The 22,673-nt window shown below is 37.4% G+C and overlaps 1 protein-coding gene across 1 annotated transcript in view; it reads left to right on the forward strand.

Moving 5' to 3' along the window:
• The window catches only part of LOC148274682 (NACHT domain- and WD repeat-containing protein 1), a 63,143-nt gene extending 41,766 nt beyond the window's left edge, over nt 1-21,377 (forward strand). Inside the window, exons 7-24 of the mRNA XM_088236776.1 lie at nt 667-823; nt 1,882-2,025; nt 2,858-3,051; nt 3,701-3,793; nt 4,445-4,573; nt 5,640-5,745; nt 5,926-6,309; nt 7,573-7,801; nt 9,047-9,228; nt 10,306-10,382; nt 11,296-11,835; nt 13,083-13,200; nt 14,259-14,388; nt 15,417-15,489; nt 16,379-16,515; nt 17,256-17,456; nt 18,205-18,339; nt 19,734-21,377. Coding sequence (XP_088092902.1) covers nt 667-823; nt 1,882-2,025; nt 2,858-3,051; nt 3,701-3,793; nt 4,445-4,573; nt 5,640-5,745; nt 5,926-6,309; nt 7,573-7,801; nt 9,047-9,228; nt 10,306-10,382; nt 11,296-11,835; nt 13,083-13,200; nt 14,259-14,388; nt 15,417-15,489; nt 16,379-16,515; nt 17,256-17,456; nt 18,205-18,339; nt 19,734-19,969 — 3,265 coding nt within the window. The 3' untranslated portion in view covers nt 19,970-21,377. The remainder of the gene's footprint in view (nt 1-666; nt 824-1,881; nt 2,026-2,857; nt 3,052-3,700; nt 3,794-4,444; nt 4,574-5,639; nt 5,746-5,925; nt 6,310-7,572; nt 7,802-9,046; nt 9,229-10,305; nt 10,383-11,295; nt 11,836-13,082; nt 13,201-14,258; nt 14,389-15,416; nt 15,490-16,378; nt 16,516-17,255; nt 17,457-18,204; nt 18,340-19,733) is intronic.
• The last annotated feature ends 1,296 nt before the right edge of the window (nt 21,378-22,673 follow it).

Raw genomic sequence — 22,673 nt, forward strand, 5'->3', positions numbered from 1 at the left:
GCGACCTGCGGCTCTTCTCCAGTTCATCAGGCCAATTGCTGTGATGTCACTTTTCACATCATACAGCCATCTTTAGTTTTTAGTTTTGTCTGCCCCTGCTTTGTCTGCCTTCTGGAGTAGTATTAAAGGGGTCCGATCATGGTTCATTCTGTGGATATGGCCCAGCCATTGTAATCTCCTTATTTATGAATTATGCAATGTCGGGTTTGCCATACAGTGCCTCTAATTCATAATTAAATCGTGTCCTCCACAGTTTATTTTGGTTTACGGCACCAAATAATCTTCCTCAATATTTAATTAAATATCCTTTCCCTGCCTGTGACAGATGTAATACTAATACTAACTCAAGAGATAAAAGGTTTGCCATAGAAAAGGGACAGTATTAAAAGGCGGGTAGGAACACTAGGAACTAGGTAATGCCGGCCGGAAGGGAGATGCTATCTCACATAAACATATTCTGGATAAGAGAGGAAACACAATAGGTAGTAGTTTTAATGGTAGGTAAAATTCATTCAATACTTTGATGCATAATACCATAACAATTTATTATTATTGATAAGAAGTGCACAATTATCTTAAAAGGCAAGGAAAGATCTCAAAGAGGTGAAAAAACTATTATATGTCATTAGTTGTGTCCTGCATTCACCAGCTGTTGATGATTTCCAGGTATGAGGTGGACAGTGCAGCATCACCGCCATGTTACCGGCTGGCGGCGCGAGGAGATGAGGAACGGGGGGACGAAGAACGCCGCGTGCTCTCGGCTTTCCAGAAAGTTCTCTCCGTCGAGCTCAGGGACGCCTACCTCACCACCGTAGTGGAGCAGGTAACACTGATTGATTATATGGATACGAGTAAGAATATGAAAAAGCCCGGTACCGAAGCTGATGTAAGGAATTTGAAAAACAAGGATGAAATTTGGCTGATTGCAGTAGTAATGTATGGTAGGTGCACAAATGTCGAGATCCGTGCAGTACGAAAAGCTGATACAAGCATTATCGATAACATTTAGAAACAAGTGCTGTGCTTATTTGGACATCTAGATCGAATGGTCTTCGAGAGAATGACAGTAAAGATTTACCATGCGTCGTTTATGGAGGCGTAAAACGAAGAAGACCAAGAAACACATGGCATGACCGAATCCATCAATTACTTGAAGATTGACATGTCAAAAGTCGGGATAATCGACGTGCGGGCATGAGAAGGAAGATGTATGGATACAAATGAAGCAAGGTCTGAATGCAAAGGCAGAGAAATGTGGCATTCTATCGTTTCTGCCTACCCCTACAGAAATAACAGCATGATGGATTATTTGTTTGTTATTTAAAAATAAACATAATCATTTTATTAATTAGTCCAATCCATTGCGTTAGAATAATAATAATATTAATAATATTTTTTTGTTACAAGCAAGCAGCCTTTGCTAGTGCGCCTATATCTCGTGTACTGCTTTTTGTCGGCATTTTTCTTCCTTAAAAATAATCCAAAGGGGGCAAATCAGGGGGCAGTCATAGTAATCGTTTAGTATCTTATAAGTTTTTATTAAGTCCCCTCTCTTCCGTCGTTTTTTGAATGATGCAAGTCCAAGTGCTTTTAATCTGCTGTGGTATGGCATTCTTTTGAGTAATTTAGGGATTTTCGTGGCACATCTTTGGACTTTTTCCAGTAGCTTGATGGGTTTAGTAAACTAGGGGCTCCATACTAGGATACTAATCCTTACTCTAAAATCCTACACAAGTCCTGTATACTTCTGGAGTGATATTTTGGAATGCCTTTTTAATCAAATAAATTAATGACTCGGCTTGGATTTCTTGGCGATTGATATGACGTGAGCTTCTCATTTCAAATCCATTAATACCATAAGCTTTTTATTTCGGTTCCCAGGAGGTGCACAATACTGTCCTGATGAGCCAGGAATTGGCGCGGCGCTGCTTGTGGCTGAGTCGGGTATCCCAGGTCCGGGAATCCGAGGGTCCCGGGGAGAGGGAGCTGCAGCGCCGCCTCGCCAACCTGCAGAAGGATCTTAAGGTGAGGCCATTCTGGTGTGACACTTGTGTCGAGGCAAACATGCCACTCTCACAACGTATTTTAGAATGTATCCCGATTACTTAAATGAGGTTTATTTTCACTAAATTACAAATAATGGCAAGAATAATTTTAATAAAATCGTCACATGTTACTTCGGAGGCTGTCGGCGTGTAAAAGATAATAATCTCTCTTATGTTCTTCTTCTATAATGTTTTTTTTACAGTGCCCTCTGTTATTGGCCCTTCGTATTGTGCAATGTTCAGGTATGGCACACCTTCATATATCAAATGATAGCGGGCCATGCTATGGGACTTCACCCTTTAAAACAATATTCACTCTCGGATCATCCAGAGGACAGCGCTGAAGGTGAATTGTGCATTTCCGTATGTAGACAACAAAAGAATCAGAAAATCTGATACTATAGCGTACCTGGTTCGGAAACCAATTTGCTGATGAAAGGACAATTCGGAAAAAGAGAGTAGAATAAGAAAGGCTACTATAAAAAACCGTGAAGTCTTTACTACATAAGCTCAGTCAGTAACAAGTCAGTACTTCTCAACTCATCCCTGGTAAAATCTTTATTTGATAGTAAAATATTATACCAACACGACATCACTGCTTGTTTTCAATAAGTATTGGTCTGCTCAGTAGGGTGACTTTCATACCCCTACACCCGTAGGGGTGTACACTGCAGTTAGATAACCAATTTAGCGCTCCATGCATCGCTGAATGTGAACAGGAAAATGACGATAATGATTTGAGGGAGAAAACCCCTTTAGATGATGATGATTTTGTTTTACCTCTCAAGTAATGGCTGTTTGTTTCCCTCCAGTGCCAGTTGATGGAGAAGCACATAGCGCGCGCAGTCGTGGCCTGCGCGGACGGTGTGCAGCCAGCGGAACACGCCGCCTATCTAGCCGGAGTGCGGGCGCATCTGCAGAGCCGCCTGCGCGCCGCAGCGGACGCCATACTCGAGGAGCACGCCTCGCGCTCGCCCCTCGCGCACGCGCAGGGCGTGCACGCCAGGTAACTCATTTCTTTATCTGCCTTTAGGAGCATGTGAGCATCGCTAGATGCTGCATCTTTAAGAAGCTTGTTGTAAGAGACAGCTGTGCTCATAGAAAATATTCTGCTCAAACAGCTACTTTAAAAACCCAGAAGTTTTCTGATTTGGTAAGGTGGCAAGATTCACACCCATATAGGAGTACTGGCATTATACAAGAGTTGAATATTCGGCATTTCGTTTTGACTGAGTGTGGAGTAGAGTTCGACAGCACACATCGTGTCAAAAGTTGGTTCAGCAATTCCTAGGCTTGATGCAAGTTCTTTATGCATTCCACCATCCTCAGTTATGTGAACTTCAAAGTATTTAAAGCTAGGAAAGATTTACCAAGGGTAAATAGGATGCTTAGTTAAATTGAGTGACACGTGAGGTATTGCATAAGTTAAATAAATTGAAGTGGTAGTGAATAAATCAAAATATTAAATCGTTTAGATCAAGCTTTTTTCTGAGACAAATTGTTTTCAGCCATCCCAGTTGAAATTATAAAAAAATATTAATATATTAATCTGATATATTCATAATGAGTTCATAAAATTACAATGTTCTATAGTAGATGAATCTTAAAGGCAAACCATTTGAAGTTTTTTTCTAATTCAATATATTTGTTTGCAGCATGTTCGAGGAGTTGAATGATCACACGGTATTCTGTCAGAAGACGGCGCAGTCCAGCGTCAATAGAGAACACATTCTTAACAAAGTTAAAACGTGAGTGTACAAGTGTTTTATCAGTAATAATAAGTGACTGCGCCACTTACCGGATGAAAGGTAGGCGCAGGATTCACAGGTCGCTGGTTCGCGGTTATAACAATGCTTCTCCGAACTCCAATACAAAATGAATACGCACTCACCTTATATTGGGACTCTCCACCTAGTCTCGATACAATAAGTTGTTTGAACTTCTTCTTGCGGGCAGGCTGTATGGGAGGCTGGGTTGAACAAACCACTTGAAGTTGAATAGTCTCGCGTGAAGACACAATGGGTTTGTATAAATTGAACGAATAAACAATTGAGAAGTGCGAGAATCCAAAATTATAATGACGATCACTCAAATAATTTATCAGTGAAAATGGCAATCGCATGCACTCGCGGCAACAGTCAACACCTCTTTGCCATAGAAAAAAAGGATGGTTACATTTTGATCTGAGTTTTGGCTGTAAATTAATATTTAACATCGCAACCTTCATAGTAAAAGTAGCGCAACCAGTAGGAGTCCATAAAAGCTTCTGAGGTAAGACTGCATTCTTACTAAAGGCAAGATTAGGTAGTTAGACATTGTTTTATGATGGTGGGTTTTTAACTTGTATTTATGGAACTGTACTGAAATATGTAAATATTTTTGTAAATTTTCCTTCCCAGTTACATAATGGGCGACAGTACACAGCCCCTGGTGATAGTCGGTGCAGGGGGATGCGGGAAGTCCACCCTAATCGCTCGCGCTGCCCACAGCTGCCACCAGTGGAGTCCGGATGCCTTCCTCGCCTTCAGGTACCCTCAGGCCAGTTGGGAGCCTAGCTTTACTAACAAGCATAGCACTGATAATACGATGCATAAAAATATTTTAAAAAACACTCAATTTCCTCATTGACTCTGGCCAAATACTCGGAGATTTGGAATTATGTTCATGTACTATTGTAAAATAGGCATTTTTTGTAGCCTTTGAACCATATTATTTTTTGTACTCTATTATTAATGGTTATTTATTTATTTATTCATATTTTTTTCCATTATAAACTATGATTATAATAAAAATAATGTGACCTCACTGGGGTTACCCGTGCCGAGGACATTTAACAATATACTTTTTTATAAATATTTTTACATTTGAAAATAAACAAAGAAGACTTAATAAACAGAGATAATTAACAAAATGTTCAGACAGTTTTAAACACAACGTATTTATGTTAATAATAATTTTATGTACATCTATATTATTTATATTACAAAACGCACAATGAAAGAACAAAAACATAAAATAAGCCATACATTTGTGGAGCAGTTGATTCAATATTGGTTTAGGCGAACGAGACAATCCATTTTACTTCTTTTTAGCACCACTATCCATTTTTGAACATTTTCTCGTTACTAAATGTTTTAATAGACAGTGGAAGTAGGTTAAAGGTTTTAATAGAATAATACTCAAAATTCCTTTGTCTGAAAGCGGTATTAGTTTGAATTTCTTAAAGTTGTCTTTGTGTTGAGGATCTAGTGATTATTATATTTGTATGTGATGTATTGTAGGGGTTATGCTTTCATTTGAGTAAGAATAGTTTTTGAATCTTTAAGTGAGTATTTATTGTATTAGCGTATAATTGCTTTGGTGTCATAAGTTTATATTTGTGGAATATTTCTTCAGTAGATGTCTGTATCGGAGTATTATTTTAATTATGAATTTTGTGCAACAAATACACTATTTAAAACTGTGTCGCTCGCACCACCCCATCCGATTATATCGTACTCTAAAATTGATTGGCCAGTTAGTTTAGGTATTGTGGATTGTGTAAACTGTAAAAGAGTTTTAGCTCCCTTTAATGTGCCGTTTGTGTATTTACAGATTTGTTGGGATCACGAACAAGTCCAACACCCTGGAGGGTATCCTGTCTTCAATAGTGAACCAGTGTTCCATGATATTGTGCGGCTCTCAGTACACCGGGAAACATGTAAGTTTTACTTGTGACAAATATTTGGGTGAACAAATACTATGCAAACTTTACACAGACAGACAACATTAACTACTGCCACTGAGAAATTCAGTTGCTTAGGTTCGGTTTCTTGGCATTTCTAATAACACTGGATTACCAATGGCGCAGAATCATTTTAAAAAGCAATGTCTTTTCCAGGATATGGCGACACTGTGCGAGGTGTTCCAGCGCCTGATCGCCGAGATCGCGCAGCAGCGGCCCACCGTGCTCATGCTGGACGGGCTGGACCAGGCGCAGGAGCCCGGGGCGGCGGTGCTGGGCTGGCTGCCCGCGCGGCTACCCGACAACGCCAAGCTGCTGCTGACGGCGGCCGAGGGCGGGCGAGCGCGCGGCGCCGCCGCCGCCGCCCTGCGCGCGCGCCTCGAGGGCTCTTGCTTCCTGCGCGTGCCCGAGCTGGACGCCGCCGAGGCGCGCAGCGTCGTCATGGCGGGCGTCGTGCAGTACAACCACTCCGTCAACTCCGCCATCCAGGACTGCGTGCTGCGCTCCGTGCAGGAGTGCAAACTACCGCTGCATGCCAAGGTTCGTCACACTCGATCTTGATCAGCGATCACGCCTGACTTTAGGTATGGTTTGCCCGCGGACAATCTACTTCCAATTGAAACAAATTTATTAAATTGCTAAGATTTTTTCTCCCGTTGAAATGCGTTTTGTTCTGGGTAGTGCTGTGTGTCATTCATACTCTTTGCTGAAGTTTCTGATTGCTTTGTAGCGTTACGTATCACATCAATCCTGCGCCGCGATTATGAACGCTATCTTCATCGGTACATATCAAGACGGTATAAACTAACATCGATTTATTTGTACGAAAATTCTACATCGGTAACCTGTAATTAAACACTTTTATAAAAAAAAATTGTTAACTTATTCCATTTTTCATACAGAAAACATTATTTTACTTTGTAGATAAAATTTAAGATGAATTTTAACTTCCTATCAGAAAACAGGTCCTGGGGTGGTATTTTGGATCTTCTTTTCTTCTCTTCTTAGAGAGTGATTAATTTGAAGAATTTTTTTTTAAAGTGACGAGACTTGCTTCACATAATGGTCACACTGATGATTAAACGTCAAAAAATAAGAGCACGTGAAATCAAACATGACGATTTTCATTTTGAACATTATTGCGACCTTAAGCATTACCCAAAACACTAAATTAAGTTGAATTGACCAAACCGCATTAGTTTTATTTCTGTTTTTGCAGCTGTTTTATGCACCATTTGAGGTTTAATCATCAGTGTGGCCATTATGTGAAGCAAAGTCTCGTCACTTTAAAATAATAAAATTCTTCAAATTAATCACTCTAGAGGTAGGGAAGGTCCAAAATTCCACCCCTAGACTGGTATTCTGATAGCTTTTGCAAGCGTGAAAATGCTTTTTTAGCGTGTATTTACATACTAAATAGATATTAAAAAACGAGTTCAGAATATCCATAAAAATATTTTTCAATTTATATACTCTTCTTGGACCAGGTGGATTTATCAACAATTCAATCAAATAAATCTCACTCGCATCCTTTAAGTTTTCGGCTCTTTAACTTGACACATGGAGGAATTGAAGGAATCAAGATGTTCAAATATTGTTCAAATAATACCTATAGAGTGTTGAATGTTACACAGGTCCCAGCCCAGGAATATTGAAATATTTAATCTCAATAATGTAAGGCGAACGTGGCAACCATTACACAATGAGATGGACTTGTATCCACTTGATTTTATTTTTCAGGACTTTTAAGTTAATCTAATATTTATTAAACTTGGTATAATTTTAAATTTTGATTGATTTCAGATTCTTGCATGGCGCACGTCCGTATGGCAGGCATGGGGGGCGCGGTCCAGCGGCGGGGGTGGCGCCCCGCTGGCCGGGGGCGCCCTGGCCGCGCTGGAGGAGCTGTGCGGGGAGGGCCGTCTGCGCACCTGTCTGGGGGCGCTCACAGCCGCGCGCCACGGCCTGGCGGACCACGAGATGGTGGACATCCTGGCCAGAGACAGGCAGTTCCACAGCGAGGACACATACCGTGAGTATACTAGCCTGGGGGGCCCGGTCTAGAGAAGAGAAGGGTCCTGCCTGGGGGCGCTAATATAATACTATTTGACATAGCTCAATCAATTCCTAATGAGGAAGTTCAGTGCAATGCTTTCTTATGCACTGTAAAAATTAAAGCATTAAATTGTAAAGCAAAAATTCTTGAAAATGTATAAAAAAAATAGTAAAAATAATATAATGAATAGGATCGCTGCATTCAAGATGAGTCTTTCTTTGGACATATTGCTAGATGTGAGTCAGACAATCTAGAAAAGGCAATAATGTCTGGACGAGTTGAAAGTAAGAGAAGCCAAGGTAGAATCCCATATAGATGGACTGACCAAATAAAGGAGGCTACGGGGCTAAAATTTGATGTGTCGGTTTGTCGGGCTGAGAATGGACTGTAGTGGAACAGACTAATTAGAAGTGTTCATGGTGGTCACGATCCTCAAAATTGAGGGACCGACTTGGAAGAAGAAGAAGATAATAGGTATGGAAGAGAACTAATAGGCTTGATTCAGAATAACAAAGAAGAGGTGTTTTGTCTTTTTTTTTTCTTTATTTCTCGTCATCAAATCTACTTTCCTTCATTCATACTCCACCACTTCTCATCAATTTCCTTCCCACTATCTCCTTGTTTTGTCCATATTTCTTGTATTTTAATTCATAGTATATTTATTTTTCATATAGTTTAAACCGTTGTCGCTTTATTTTAGTATAATTAAGTGAAGACATCTTATTGGATGACAGGCCCTACACTTTTTATAAAAACATTTTTTATAGCTTTTATTTATAATCGTCTGTTTAAATTCTAAATTAATAAAAATATGTTTTAAAAAAAAAATGTTTAGTTTGATAGTCGATTAACAAATAGTAAAAAAAACCACTGACCTTCCTCATTATACCTCGATAAGGAAGCACATGTTGTTTCGAAACCAGTTGGTAAATAAATATTTATTTGAATTTTAATCATAATACATAAATAGCAAAAGTTAGTGCTCCAAATATAAATTTCAAAATTGTACATATTTATTTACTTGTATGATCTTGTTACTTTATTTGCTTTTTTCCTTTGTTTATCATTATTATTTTGAAAGATTACTTCAACTCAATCGACATCCTTCATGCATGTCAATGATTAATCGATTGATAATTGATCTATCTGCCTATAATTTCCACCGAATAATCCTTATTCTCTGCGTCGAATGGTGAATTATAATGATTATGTTTATTACAGTGCCGTGGGCGCCAGCGGCTATATTCTGGGCTCGAGCGTCCGCTCGAGTGGCCCCCTTCCTGCGCTGGGGGGGCGACGGGAGGGCCCGCTGGAGGGACTGCGCCCTGCGCGAGGCCGCCAAGGAGTGCTTCTTCCCGCAGGTGGAGACGCACATCCGCCAGCAGTTGCTGCACTACTTCCAGGTCAGTTACGGCTGCTGAGACGGGAGAGACTGTATCCGCTAAGACTATGGAACACGACATCCAGTTCGAGCGCAATGAGAGTGTGATATTCAGTGCTAAGGGAAATTGGATACAAAAAACGTTTTCTTGCACGTGGTAAAAATTAGAGCATTTAAAAAATGCATAAAAATGAACTAATTTTTTAAAACCAATCATTTATAGCGTTGTTATGTCAAACCAGCAACAAATTTGCGGTTTCCGAGGTAGCCATGTTTTCCAAGGTTTAGCAGGTACAAATAATTTTTTTTTAGAACGAGGAAGTCCAGTGATACGGGAAATTGTATACATAAAATGTTTTCTTACACTAGGTAAAATTTAGAGCATTTAATTGTTGTTGTTACAGTTGCTGGCAGTATGTTTGAATAAAAAATAAATCAAATCTATTTGAAATAAGTTTGTTTTAAGATTTCCTCTTTTATATTCCTAGAAGTACATATATTATTTGTAAGATGAAGATGCTCGCTCAGTTGTAAGAACACTTCTTATTATTGTTCTTCGATGGTGCTGCAGCCCGAATCGAGTCTTGCCCTCCTTCATCTCACGCCTCCAACTGCGCCTATCCTCATCCGCCTTCTTCCGATTTTCAGCTTTTAGAAGCCGAGCTGCATCTTTCTTCATGTCGTCCCCCACTTCAGCTTCGGTCCTCCAATTCTTCTCCTACCCCCTTTTTTAAATTAGTTTTTTTTTTAAATAAGGGAGCATTAATTCGCCAGGAGAAGGCGGACTGTTGTTGTTCGCCAACAGACCTTCCGATCTACGTGTAGAGTGTTCGGCATTTGGTGTCCTGCTTTTATTGATATCATTTATTGTCTTAACTACACTCCCTCCTGGATGGCCGATCATTATTGTACATACAGTCCATCTCAAACTGAGCCATCTTTTATGTGTTGAGATGCTAGGGGCTTCATAAGTACTGCTAAAAATAAAAATGAATTCTAATCAACCAAAATAGTTGAAGTCAGTGTAAACTGAAATAAAAAAAAATGTAACCCTGAAGTACCAACGCTGTGTTTATAGTGGTGTATTTTTTTTGTGCAGGGCAAGTGGTACGAGGAAAGCGACTCCAACATGGTGGGACGACTCGTGTCCCAGGAGAATCGCTTCTCTCCGGAATGGTAAGGGAACTTGTCTCAGTACGATCAGATGGGGAACAGTCTGACAAAAAAGATTAATTTAATTTTAGAAAAATCTATGTTAATTTAATAGTAGTACTTTTAATGAATAATCTTAACAATATTAGAGATGTAAATAACAGTCAATATTTGTATGAGATGTATCTATTAAATCCCAACCAAAATTTACGTGGTCATAACTGGCAGCTCTATCGTCCCCAATTCCATCTTAATCCCAAGAAAAACATCCTTTCCAGCGGGGTGCTTTCAGATTGGAATGAACTGCTAAGCCTAGTTGTCCATTTCATTTCGGTCAACCAGTTCAAAAACCGTTTGGATGCTTTTTTGAAGAAAGAAGAACTTGGACAAAAAGCAGTACATGAGATATAGGCGCACCGGCAAAGGCTGCCTGCCTATAACAAATAATGATAGAAAAGTAATTCGATCTGATACATACTACCTACCCCTTATTCCTTTACTGAGAATCTACGGGCTTAACATAAAACACTGAACACATGTTGTCAGATGATATATTTTAGGTATCTATTTGTTATTTGATAAGATTGAAAATATTAAGTGTTAGTTTTTATTTAAGCCTTGAGAAAGCAATAGTCATGTTCTGAAACCGGTCGGCTCTGACTAAATTCGCAGCTATATTAAAATGAAAAATCGCAAAGTTAGTGCTTCAAATATTCAATTTAAAGTTATATATTTCAATCTTAACAGAGAAACAAAAACTCTTTTTAATAGGGAATGTAGATAAAATCCCTCGAGGATAAAAACTTAACTTTAATTCGGAATAATTTTTGCTTTTGCCGTTTTGCCTCAGAAGGCGCAATTACATAAGAGATTTTAGAAAAAAACCTTTGCTGCATTTTAATTTATTAGTAATGCATATGAAATGTTTTTCTTTCAGTTTTAACGCAAGAAAATTAGAAGAGGTTCCCTATCAGCGCTACCACCTCTGCAAGGACGACCTCCTATCGTTCGCCCACGAGGAATTCTTCACAGACATCACATGGATACACGACAAGATATCGGCCCTCGGCTGTGGCCAACTCCTCGAAGACATCGGCCTGCTCAGAATGGACAGCAAAGACGAGGCTACTCCCGAACACATTAAACTCTTAAGAGAATTTCTACAAATCAATTATTTCGCTCTCAACTACGATGCCAAACAGTTCCACGCCTTCTTCTATCTCTTCTTAAAGGACAAGAGTGAAAGCATCAAGAGTGACGTCTGTCTGAAGTGGATGGAGGAAGTGAAGTGTCCGCCGGTTCCGTGCCTTTTGCCGCTGAACCTCGAGAGGCACCACGAAGGAAGGAACAGGGAGTTAGTAGTGAGCGAGGTGCTGGATGTGAAGTCTTATGACTTGGTTGTGCGTCTGGAAAATGACGGATTCGTTGCCAGCTTGTCAACTTTGAGGGAGGAAATCTGCGTGTGGGATGTTGCCAAGTAAGAAAAAGTATCAATTAGTCCAATTTTTTTAGGCTAACTTTATGAATTTCCCATTTACAAGATTATCACTTTCTTTCATTCATTTCATAGGTGCATCAGCAAAACTGCTTATCTCTAATACAGTGGTGTAGTCCTAAATAAAAAAGTTCCAGAGCGCACCGCCACCACTACGCTGAAGTGTTAGGGAGGTGGGAGAGGGGAGGGGGAGGGACACATATTTAGACTTGCCAGTTATCCGGCAATAAATACGTTTGTTTTTATTTCAAATTCTTCGAAGAGACTTAAGTAGATATTTTTTTGAAACGTAATATTTGTTCCTGACTAGAGCCAAAGCGCTGCTCTGCTCAGATAAAAAGTGCCGGAGCGCCGCTCCAGTGCGCTCCGGCCCGACTACACCACTGCTCTAATAACAACAAAAAATATCACAGTTTGGTATGAAATAAGGATTTAGTTTATAGAATAATTTTATCAACAAAGTGAAGGAACTTGATAGAAATTTAAAAGATGCTAAATGATTACTTCAACTGCCCCATGCATGAGATGTATCAATTAAATTCCATCACCAATTTATAGAGTCATAACTGGAAGCTCTGTCGTCCCCAATTCCAGCTCAATCCCAAGAAAAACTTCCTTTCCAGCGCGGTGCTTTCAGACTGGAATAAATTTCCAAGCCTAGTTGTCGATTCCATTTCAGTCAACCAGTTAAACAACCGTTTGGATGCATTTTTGATGGAGGAAGAAAACAGATAAAAAGCAATAAACGGAATATAGGCGCACCAGCAAAGGCAGTCTACCTATGATGAATAATAATAATAAAAATCAACCGATAATGCACCAGAGATGTTACGAATCTGGGTTTTATTGACATCTGCGGATGGGGATACGGAAATAATGATAAGAAGATTGACAGGAAATGTAACATTTTGTGAAATTAAGAAAAAGATATTACAAATAAAATTATTACGATTTTTAATTGTAAGAATCAGTCCTTCATAAGACAGTGATGTCACTTCGATATGTATAGGTATTTATTGCGACGGATCTGTTAGAGATTTATGGATGCCTTTTCTATTGTATATAGATTCTATAGATATAAATTTAACCCCCTAAACCTAGTTGGTCATAGAACCGAGTTTCTAAGTAAGTAAGTGAGTGCTTTAACATCTTCAGCTAGATACATATTGCCCTCCAAGACTAGGTCCCTGGAGTCTCAATCACTATAATCTGTTGTTGTTTCCACATAGATGCAAGAAGGTCCGCACTCTCCAGGGAGTAACTCACCCCATCAACTTGATCCCTATTGACCAGTTCCGCTGTGTGGTCCTCTGTAGGAGAGAACTGAGGGTGTATGATCTTAACCAGGTAAGATATTTGGATAGTAAGATGCTTTGCACGAGAGTTACAATTGCAGTTACGGGATAATTTTTAAAATTTCAGAATATCAACTATTAAATATGAACTTGCAAACCCGGCAAAATCCAAAATTTAAAAAAAGTGAGATATTAAATGAAACTTATTCAGAATACAATTTTTCACAATAATTTTAACATTGTCAGTTAAAAATACGACTTAATTTGAAAGACTTGACTTCTAAATTATCGGCTTTGTTGCAGACATGGCAATCTCTGCTCGAGTATTGCAAAGTTGGTAATGTATAAAATTTAATTTATTATTCCACTACTGTTTCTTGACATAATCATGCTTTTGTCATCACTGATAACATATCAAATATTTACTGATTAAAATTTAAAAAATAAGTTTTAAAAAAAAGTTGAAGTTAAGTATTGTATCAGTTTTTTGTGATTTGCTCAAAATAAAGAAAGATGGATTTTGCCGGGTTTGCAAATAGTACCCTCATGTAGTCCCTATTTTGCTAAGGATATTGACTTGTTGGAAAGGGTTTGAAGACGAGCCACAAGGCTGTTGCCAAGCCCGAAATGACTTACGTATGTGCAGAGTCCGTAAACTCTCGGTCTCACAACGCTGTAATAAAGGCGAGAAAGGACTCTATAAAGACAAAATACTCAACAGTTACTATGGCTGCCCAAATTCAGATTCCACGTTCAAACTAAAATAAGATGCTCAACTTCTAGGCAGCAGTCTTAGGATGGAGAAGACTAGAACGACTACGGAGCAATAGGGTTGTTGATGGTTGGAATAGGCTACCGCAAAAGCTAGTCTCAGCATGTAGTCTTAATAAGTTTGACTAGATTTGTTTTAAGAAAGGTTCATTTGCGCCAAAAACTAACTTTCATTTAATAAATTTTAGCACAACAGCTAGCTGCTCGCTTAAAATTAAAATAATAACAATTACTATGCAAACTATTAATAGACAAATGATTTGCAATTCTTTTGAGCAAAATTTTACTTTTATTTTACGTAGATAAATTAAGCATATTATTATGTATATTTTATTCCAGGGAACATTTATTACTCCCCTAAAGGGAGTGATGAACCAGAAGATGCCGTTCTATGGTCTCCACGACCCATCCCACTTGGTGTGCCTCTCACGTAACCGCATGTACGTCAACCTCATGAATACGGACACAGGTAATTTACCCACCTTCTAATGTTAGGTTAGGTTAGGTTAGTCCTAATCAAAGTCCTGCTGAATTGTATACATACAACCCGTCAGCAGGTTCTTATAAATTGCTTCGATTATTCATTCTTATTATTTTACTTGAAAAACATTAAATATTTTATTACATCATTAAAAATTAAAAACTATTATTAATAAAAATAGAAAAATTCGATTAGCCATAATTTGAGCACACGTCTCACTCCTGTATTTAACTCAGTATTTTTAATATTGTTTGGTAACATGTTAAATATTTTAAGTAAACTGTATTGCAGTGTCTTTTTGCCATATTTATTACAAAATCTAGGAAAAGCTAGTCCATCCATACTAGTAAACCTGGTGTTGTAATCATGTACCATCTTGTGTTTATACTCAGAGTGCGACGCATGCTGACAAATTAAGTTGTTAGGTTAAGTTTTGTGAGGTAGTAGGTATATATGTATGTATTTGCTGGATTTGGTTATGCTATTTCTTTCTCAATCTTCTTCGATTTCCGCATCCATCAGCATTTGCATTGTTAATCTTTTAAGCCGTTCTTTCACTGTCCATTCGGTCTACATGTCCAAACCGATGCGGAACTCCTTTCTTGATTTTGTCGATAATGCTTATTTCACATGCAAATGCTCTTGTATATTGTATAGATTCTCTGAATAATAGTGATAATAAGTATAAATGCAATTTTTAAATTATTTTATTTATGTATTATTTTAATTTTATTTTTTTTACAATATACATAAGAGGACAACAGATTAAAAAAAAAATGATCACATAGCAATGAAAGGCATATTAATAGTAAAAATAGTAAACAAAAAATCCCACAAAGGCATGGCTGTTCGTGGGTAAGAAAAATTTATGATTTTTTTGCTCCAATAATAGACAGGTGTAATATTTTTGTATACTCGTAATTTAAGAAAGAAAGAGAAAAGAAAATATTATGTTAAAGATAAGGAGGTACTTTTTTTACTTTTTACAATAAATGACATAAATATATTGTTTCCAGGTGACTGTGTGACTACCTTTAAAGCCGGAGAAGATAGATTCCTCAACTCCTTGCTGGTATCAGGAGATGGAAGGTCGGTATCATTTATTTATTTATTGTATTTTGAGAAAACATTACAAAGCATTAAAGAAAATACTTACATATTTTAATGTATAACAATTTTGTAAGCTATTTATAGGTTATATTGTAATAATAATTGTGGGAAATTTTGAGATATTTGGGTGCTGGATTAGGATAGGTTAGGTTATGTTCTTTAGTGTAGTCAAGAGTACATTAGGTTAGGTTAGATTGAAGTTTTCTAATTATAGATATTTTTACAAATGATGTATTATGTGAACTAGATAATGAACACAAAAAAAAGGAAACTAAAATAATAGATATGGTTTTCATATTTTTAGTGACTTTGACAGCAAAATATGGTTTGGTAACTTTTAACACGATGCAGCATCCGGAACTCTAGTCTGTATACGGTCAAATGAAATGCCAATTATTCGACTCATGTATAATCCTGGCACTTTACTAAAGCTCTAAACATCAAACTTCCAAGTTTTGAGAATAAATGCCTGAGGAAAATGTTAGACATAAGGTGGTCCAAAGAAGGACGCTGCAGCCTCCTATAATGAGCGTTTTGAGGGTGCGGCAGCGGACCTGGCTTGGACACATATGCCTCAGGAGAGCCTTAATCCAAGCTGCCTCTTCTTCACACCTACAGACTCCTACTGTCACGTAAGACCGACGATAACGATCTTTCTGCTTGTTCAGCAGAACTAAAGGATGCGGGATTGACTTGATTATAAAAGTATAGCATTCTCGGGATTGCTGCGCTCTGGCTATTTCTCGTTCTAGTTGTATCAATATAAAATAGTCGGTTCAATCTTGTTGCGTATTGAGGGACTTTTATATTTTACTTTTTTCATTGGGCCGTGTATGTGTTGCCAACAATGTTCTCTTCTGGTCCCCAGGATCCTGGTGTGCGGAGACGAAACCCAGAAGCCGTTCCCACTACTCGTGTGGAACCTGAGCTCGCGCAAGCTGCTGTATGACTTGCGCATCCCGCACCATGACTTCATCACCTCTCTGGCCGCCATCACGCACGAAGGTATTTATTGTCAATAAACACTGTGTTACTTGGTGGGTCCTGTGGCTTAAACACTCGCTACATGCATGGGGTTAAATTCAGTGAAGTAATATTCATATGAGCCATTTGACAGCATTAAAATTTTGCTAAAAACATTTTTTAGAAATGAAATATTTACACCTAAAATATCCTTATAAATAAAATATAAATTCATTAAAAAGGGCGTGAACAAAGATATTCGAATTATTTAGATGCTTTTAATCACTGGATTTAATTAATTAATCTAATTCCAGTAATCACTGGAGAGACTTGACCTAGAATTTAAGAAAATAATAAAATTAAATTCAACAATGTTTTGGAGTATGTCCAAATGTTTTTAAACATAGGGAGTTATTATAGTTATTTCCTTCAACTCATTAACACAAAATTTACTTAAATGCTTTGACTTCATATAAATACCAATGTACCTAGAATTAGTCTAAATTTCAAAAGGTGTTATGCCGGTCGAAAAATAATGGTATTTAAAAAAATATATTTTAAAAAGTGATTAAATATATGTAGTACTTTTAAGTTAATTTTTTATCAAGAATAGAATATAATTGCTTTTGCGTGATGTTTATTTACCTAATTTTTTTAATGGCGAGATTTTGACATATAGGCATTTTTAAATTTAAAAAAACACACGATTTGCTGAGTTTCATAAAAATGGATTATAGTGCCTTTATGAGGATAATGTTACATTCTGTAATGTAACTTTCTAGGCTCCTACGTGTGCGTAGTGGCTCTGGAGCTGGACGAGCCCGCTCCTAACTTCATCGTGGTGTACGACCTCCAGTCCGGGACGCTGTTCAAGAAGTGGAAGCCGGGACGGGACACGGCCTCGCTGGCTATCAGTTCCGCCGACGGCTGCGTCGTATCCGGTCTGGACGACGCCAGGATCCTGGTATGGGATCTGGTCACAGGTGAGGCACTTATTTGATTTACACCAAAAGCACCATCTTTATATTGTTTATTGAATCGGCATTTTGAAGTTGAAGCATGAAGTTGGATTTTCGTTGACAACAAGTTATCGAACAGAACAGTGCATATTTGACTTAAATTGGATGATTGTAACACTTTTTATAAAGCATTGAAATAAAGCGAAAAATACATAATGACTTTTTCCCCTACCTATTATATGCACTTATGGCTTTTTTTCTCTTTGCTATTCTGTTTTCTAGATGTAGATATATTAGATTTATTTATTTAAGACGAAATACATTGTTTTACTTTACATTACATATTTTATCTGTACAAAACATTCCCAATCAGCAAAAGTGCTGGTATTTATTTTATTGATTTATTTATTCATTTTTTTCGCTTACAAACTATAATTAATAATAAAAATGAGAGGATATAATATATTATGACACTAATAAAAGTCAATGATATAACATCCATATCACTCGTCACATGGTCGCAACTGTAAGAACAGTTTTTTTTAAGTGCGTATATGTTTTGTGTATCTTTTAAATCATATAAAGTAAATTGTAGAACTTTATTGCTGTATACACAAAACTGTTTTTTTTCTGTTTGTCCTAGGTTCAATCAACCGTGTTAATCAATAATAGCTATAAGACTTAACACGGACACAGCCTAAAATGCCATAATAAGTTCTTGAATACATGTAACTTAATTTGAAATGAATAAAGAAAATCAATTTTTGTTCAGGTAACTGTCGCTTCACCCTGTGGGGGCACACGGCGGCCGTGACACGACTGCGCCTGGCGCCAGGTGGGGGGCTTCTCCTGTCCAGTGATGCGGCCTGCAGGGACCGCTCCGTGAGGCTGTGGGACCTACGCACAGGTAACACTCCAACCCCACACCATCCTTGGCAATCGAGCCCTTTCTCGGACGGGACCCGGCCATGTCTGATGATCTTTCCAGATGTGAGAACATTTCAGACTTGGAAACTGTAGTGTCTGTGTATTACGGAACACAGAGGCTATATCTACCCAGTGTTCGGATCACGAAGCGCATTCGGTTTTCATACGGTTCCACTCGGAATCATTCGGCTTCTAGCTTCCTTACCAGTCACGTCATTGTTAAAAGGAACTAATATAAGATTGTTATAAAGCATAAATGGAGTTATCGTTTACAAGACTCTCTTGTGCCTGGAGTATATAGGATCCAGGCCAAGAATTTCAGAGAAACTTACCTTGACACATATGGAAAAAATTATAGCACATGTTTAGGTAGATAATTTTGAACGCAATAAAATATTACAATAGTAATACCTCCGTAAAAAACAAAATATCAAGTACCCCGAGATAAATATATAAAACATCATTTGAGGGAAAGAGATATAGTCTAATTAGATAACTAAGCATGACACAAATGTAATTTTAATAAGATGAAAAGAGACAGTGATTATCTGGCGATCATTTTCTAACATCAGGTTACTTAAGGTTAACCTAAAGTAACTTCGGGTTACCACACAGTAACTTGAGGGTTAATGTAACACATTTTTTTAGCCCGACTATGCTTAAAATCTTAGGGTTAAAATCTTTTAGGAATGTATCTATTTGTGACACCCAAGTGCCTACATTTACCTATCTTAAACACTACCTCATATAACAGTGCTACTAAAAGAGTACTTAAATTTGTTTATAAATACACCGGTTCACCAAAAAAACATCCCCAACAACAGCGATCTTATGATCTACGCATTTATTTTAGTTTTAGTGAAAAAGTTGTGTTCTGCGGAGTAAGTTATTTTCAAGAGAAAAAATATGTATTTGCCAAATAGATGATAAGATCGTGTGACATTTTAAAATGATCATAAATCAGACAGTAAACCAAAAAAAAACATTTCATTGATTTTTCTGTGTAGTATCATCCATAGCTGTCATTGACAGTCTTTGGATGATACTTTAAAAGGTCACAACACGGCATAGTTGAATTCAAATCAGGAGTTACGTACTGAGCGACGTCTACAAAGAAACTATTGGGTCAAAACGTAAACCTACTCATTAATGAGGAGTACTACTCGTTTAAGAGCAGTTTAGTCACCTTCTGTTTGATGTGCGTAAGCGGTTTCTGGACTGTTCTTAATTCTATGGTCTTGACATAATCTTATTGAATAAATACCGTATTCCAACCGTGGGCCATACACTATTTGACTTGAATTTTATGGCTCCAAGATGTAAATGGTTCTTTGGATCTGATTCAGTTTTATTTTATTATTTTCATGGTTTTAGGAACTTTGACATCCGTGTACACTCCCCCTGAGCGAGTTAGTTCTTGCGAAGTGATGGCGGGAGGACGGTACGTGGTGCTGGCTCTCGAGTCCCACAAGGACCTCGTCACCCTCGTGCTGGTCCACGGCTCCATGGAGGAAGCCGGCCGCAGTAAGGACAACCACTTCTATGGAGACCCCGACAACGACGGAAAAGTCTTCGATCTCGGAGACAAGGAGATGGGAAACGGGTGCTAATGCGATAACTGATTATTGTTGATCATAATCCCAATGATGGACATCGTCATTTAACAGGCGAAGCTTTGCCAATCTATTCTAAATGGTATTTGCAATAACCAGTACCACAAAAGAAAACGTGATGTTTTAAGAAATTTCGAGTCCCGAGTTTAAGAGTCCCACTGCGCAGAATCGTTCGTGATGAACATCTGCGTGTAAATGGCGCGACATCGTACATATGTTGCGTGCATTTGGAGGCAACATTTCGCAATATTCTGGGTGCCTGTGTATGCCTAATGTCGCAAGATATGCCAAAGTTCTAAATACATCCAAAGACATTTCGTTTATTATGTATTCAGTGTTGTATGTAATATAAAATTGTTTCTTGCAAAGCAAAGCAAACGGAACGGATTTGATTGAAAGACTATTTATAAAGATTAACGCCATCGCGGTTTGTTCTCTTACTAAACAAAGTCAATAATTGTATGTAATTTGGGTGTGTAACGAGTAAGTTGATCGTATCTGGCCTCGGAGTTGTTCATTCCATGTTTAATAGATAATGTTGTTGTCAGGAACCACCCTCCCCTTAGTCACCTATGGAAGTTGCCGAGAATTTCAGTTTTTATTTTTGGGATGTGCAAGTCAAACTAATCACTTTAAAAACCATTTTACACATGTTTTGAGCGTCAGGTCTGCCACCTGTTGATATTTTATCAAATGTCGATAGAGCTGTAACCCTTTTTATGTATATCTGTATAAAGATTTGTATAATTTTTACATCATTACGGAAGTAAGAAAAAAATACAAATGGAACGTTAATATTTCAAGCTAATTTTCTAAGTGTTAGAATAAATTATTGTATTTTGACATCTCGGCAACTTTTTATAGAAAACAGTAATCTTTATTTATTTTAGATTTAACATTGAATGCATTTAATGCGTAAAAAAATATGCTATAACAAAAATATAATACATACATTATTTTTCTTGCCAGAAGTTTGAAGAAAGAATGGAAAACTATTTTAAATGTGGAAGAGGGGTTTACATATTATGTGTAAATTTAAGAATAACTGTTCAAATAATTATTGTGTTTTTTTTAATGTTCTCAACTTATTGCATCATATTTTTCAATGTCATAATATCACTTCATCTATGTGTTTCGGTATAATTATGCTAAAGAAGTTAATAATGTATGTATCTGTCTAGATAACCCTAGACTTTCTAAGTGGAGACTAATTTTATTTTTGTAACAGAATTGACCAACGCTCTGACGACATAACTAATTAGAAAATAAATCATTTTTTGTTCATGGGCTAGAGGTGAAATTGTTTTATTAGAGGTAAATTAATACATTGTAGTGACACCTTTTAAGTCAGAAATTAACTTTACATCTTTACGAATGGCTGAAACACTAACCACTGCATCACAAATTAAAACAGATTAAAACATAAAACATATTCAGGGGCAGTAGTTCTCTTTCGGTACTGGCTCGTCTCAAAACATTTACAGGATTCTCGGCATTCTCCGGTAAAGCCACATTACAAAAGCCTCTAATCGGTTCACGGAGCTCAGCTTGAGAGTCCGTGTTTCAACCCCGTAGAGCAGTATTGACTGCACAGAGCAAGTGCTCTGGTCAAGTGACCATCCTCTGTCTCAATGTTTACTTACAATGTTTAATAATAATTCATGTAAAAACAAAGAGATTCACAGAAAATAAATCAAAATAAAAAGCACATTTAATGATTGATTTATTGGATCGTCTCAGCGTTGGTTGTTTTGTCTCCGTTTGGAACAGTCGGTTTAAGTAAGCTATCACTCTATTCTATACAAAGAACTGACCAAATCTTTTTACTCTAAATGGTATGTCCCCGAGATCTTCCTTCCTGTGTTTTCCAACTTTTATTTGATAATTCTTATACTAAGTTTAGCGATGCGTCAGTACATACTATATTGCGAATACAAGTAACCGCTCGAGCCAATGAAAGATTTGTTTTCAAGTTTAAGGTGTACTTTATTATATTTATTGCATTTTTAAGATTCGGGCAGCAGAAGAATGTTTATTTCTAGAGTTATTCTTACATAATTTAAATAATATTTGTCGTCAAACAGGAAAAATGAAAAATTAAGACCAATTATTGATAATAATTGTATGGATGCACAGCAAAAAACCTCTGTTACTTTCATAACTTTGTAGCGGTTTTACCGAGAATAGATGTGTTTTTAAATCATGGAATTGAGGAAATAATACGATTATTGTTTGACATAATTTGCTCATTTTCTGTTATGTACAACAAAGCTCAAATATTGAAGTTTTCACAAGAGCATTTTCGAGGTTTAATTATGTTGTAATTTTACTAAGAAATCTGTTGCTCTATTTTAACTGTTTCATTATTATTATAGTGAAAAAACAATATAATTTTATGGTAATTAACTACTGAAATATGTTTCTTTTAATGCGGCCTATCCAGAGCCGGATCTACCATAGTTGGCACAAAAATACGGACACTCGCTACAAGGGAGGGCAGAATAAAATGCTCGTATTTATTTACAAATGCGTATATTCCCACCCCTTTTCAGTAAGTGACGGGGCGCTAGATCCCATTCGATCTTATTATCTTTTTAATTTTTAAATGAATAAAAAAATAGAATTGTAATTGTGGTGTGTGGCTGTCTTAAAAAAAATTGTAGCTGCACAGCTCAGTAATTTTTTTGTGTATTTTTAATTT

The sequence above is a fragment of the Micrasema longulum genome, unplaced genomic scaffold (assembly GCF_059751315.1).
Source record: "Micrasema longulum isolate JH-2025_06_02 unplaced genomic scaffold, ASM5975131v1 h1tg001606l, whole genome shotgun sequence".
In the NCBI taxonomy this organism is placed as follows: Eukaryota; Metazoa; Arthropoda; class Insecta; order Trichoptera; family Brachycentridae; genus Micrasema; species Micrasema longulum.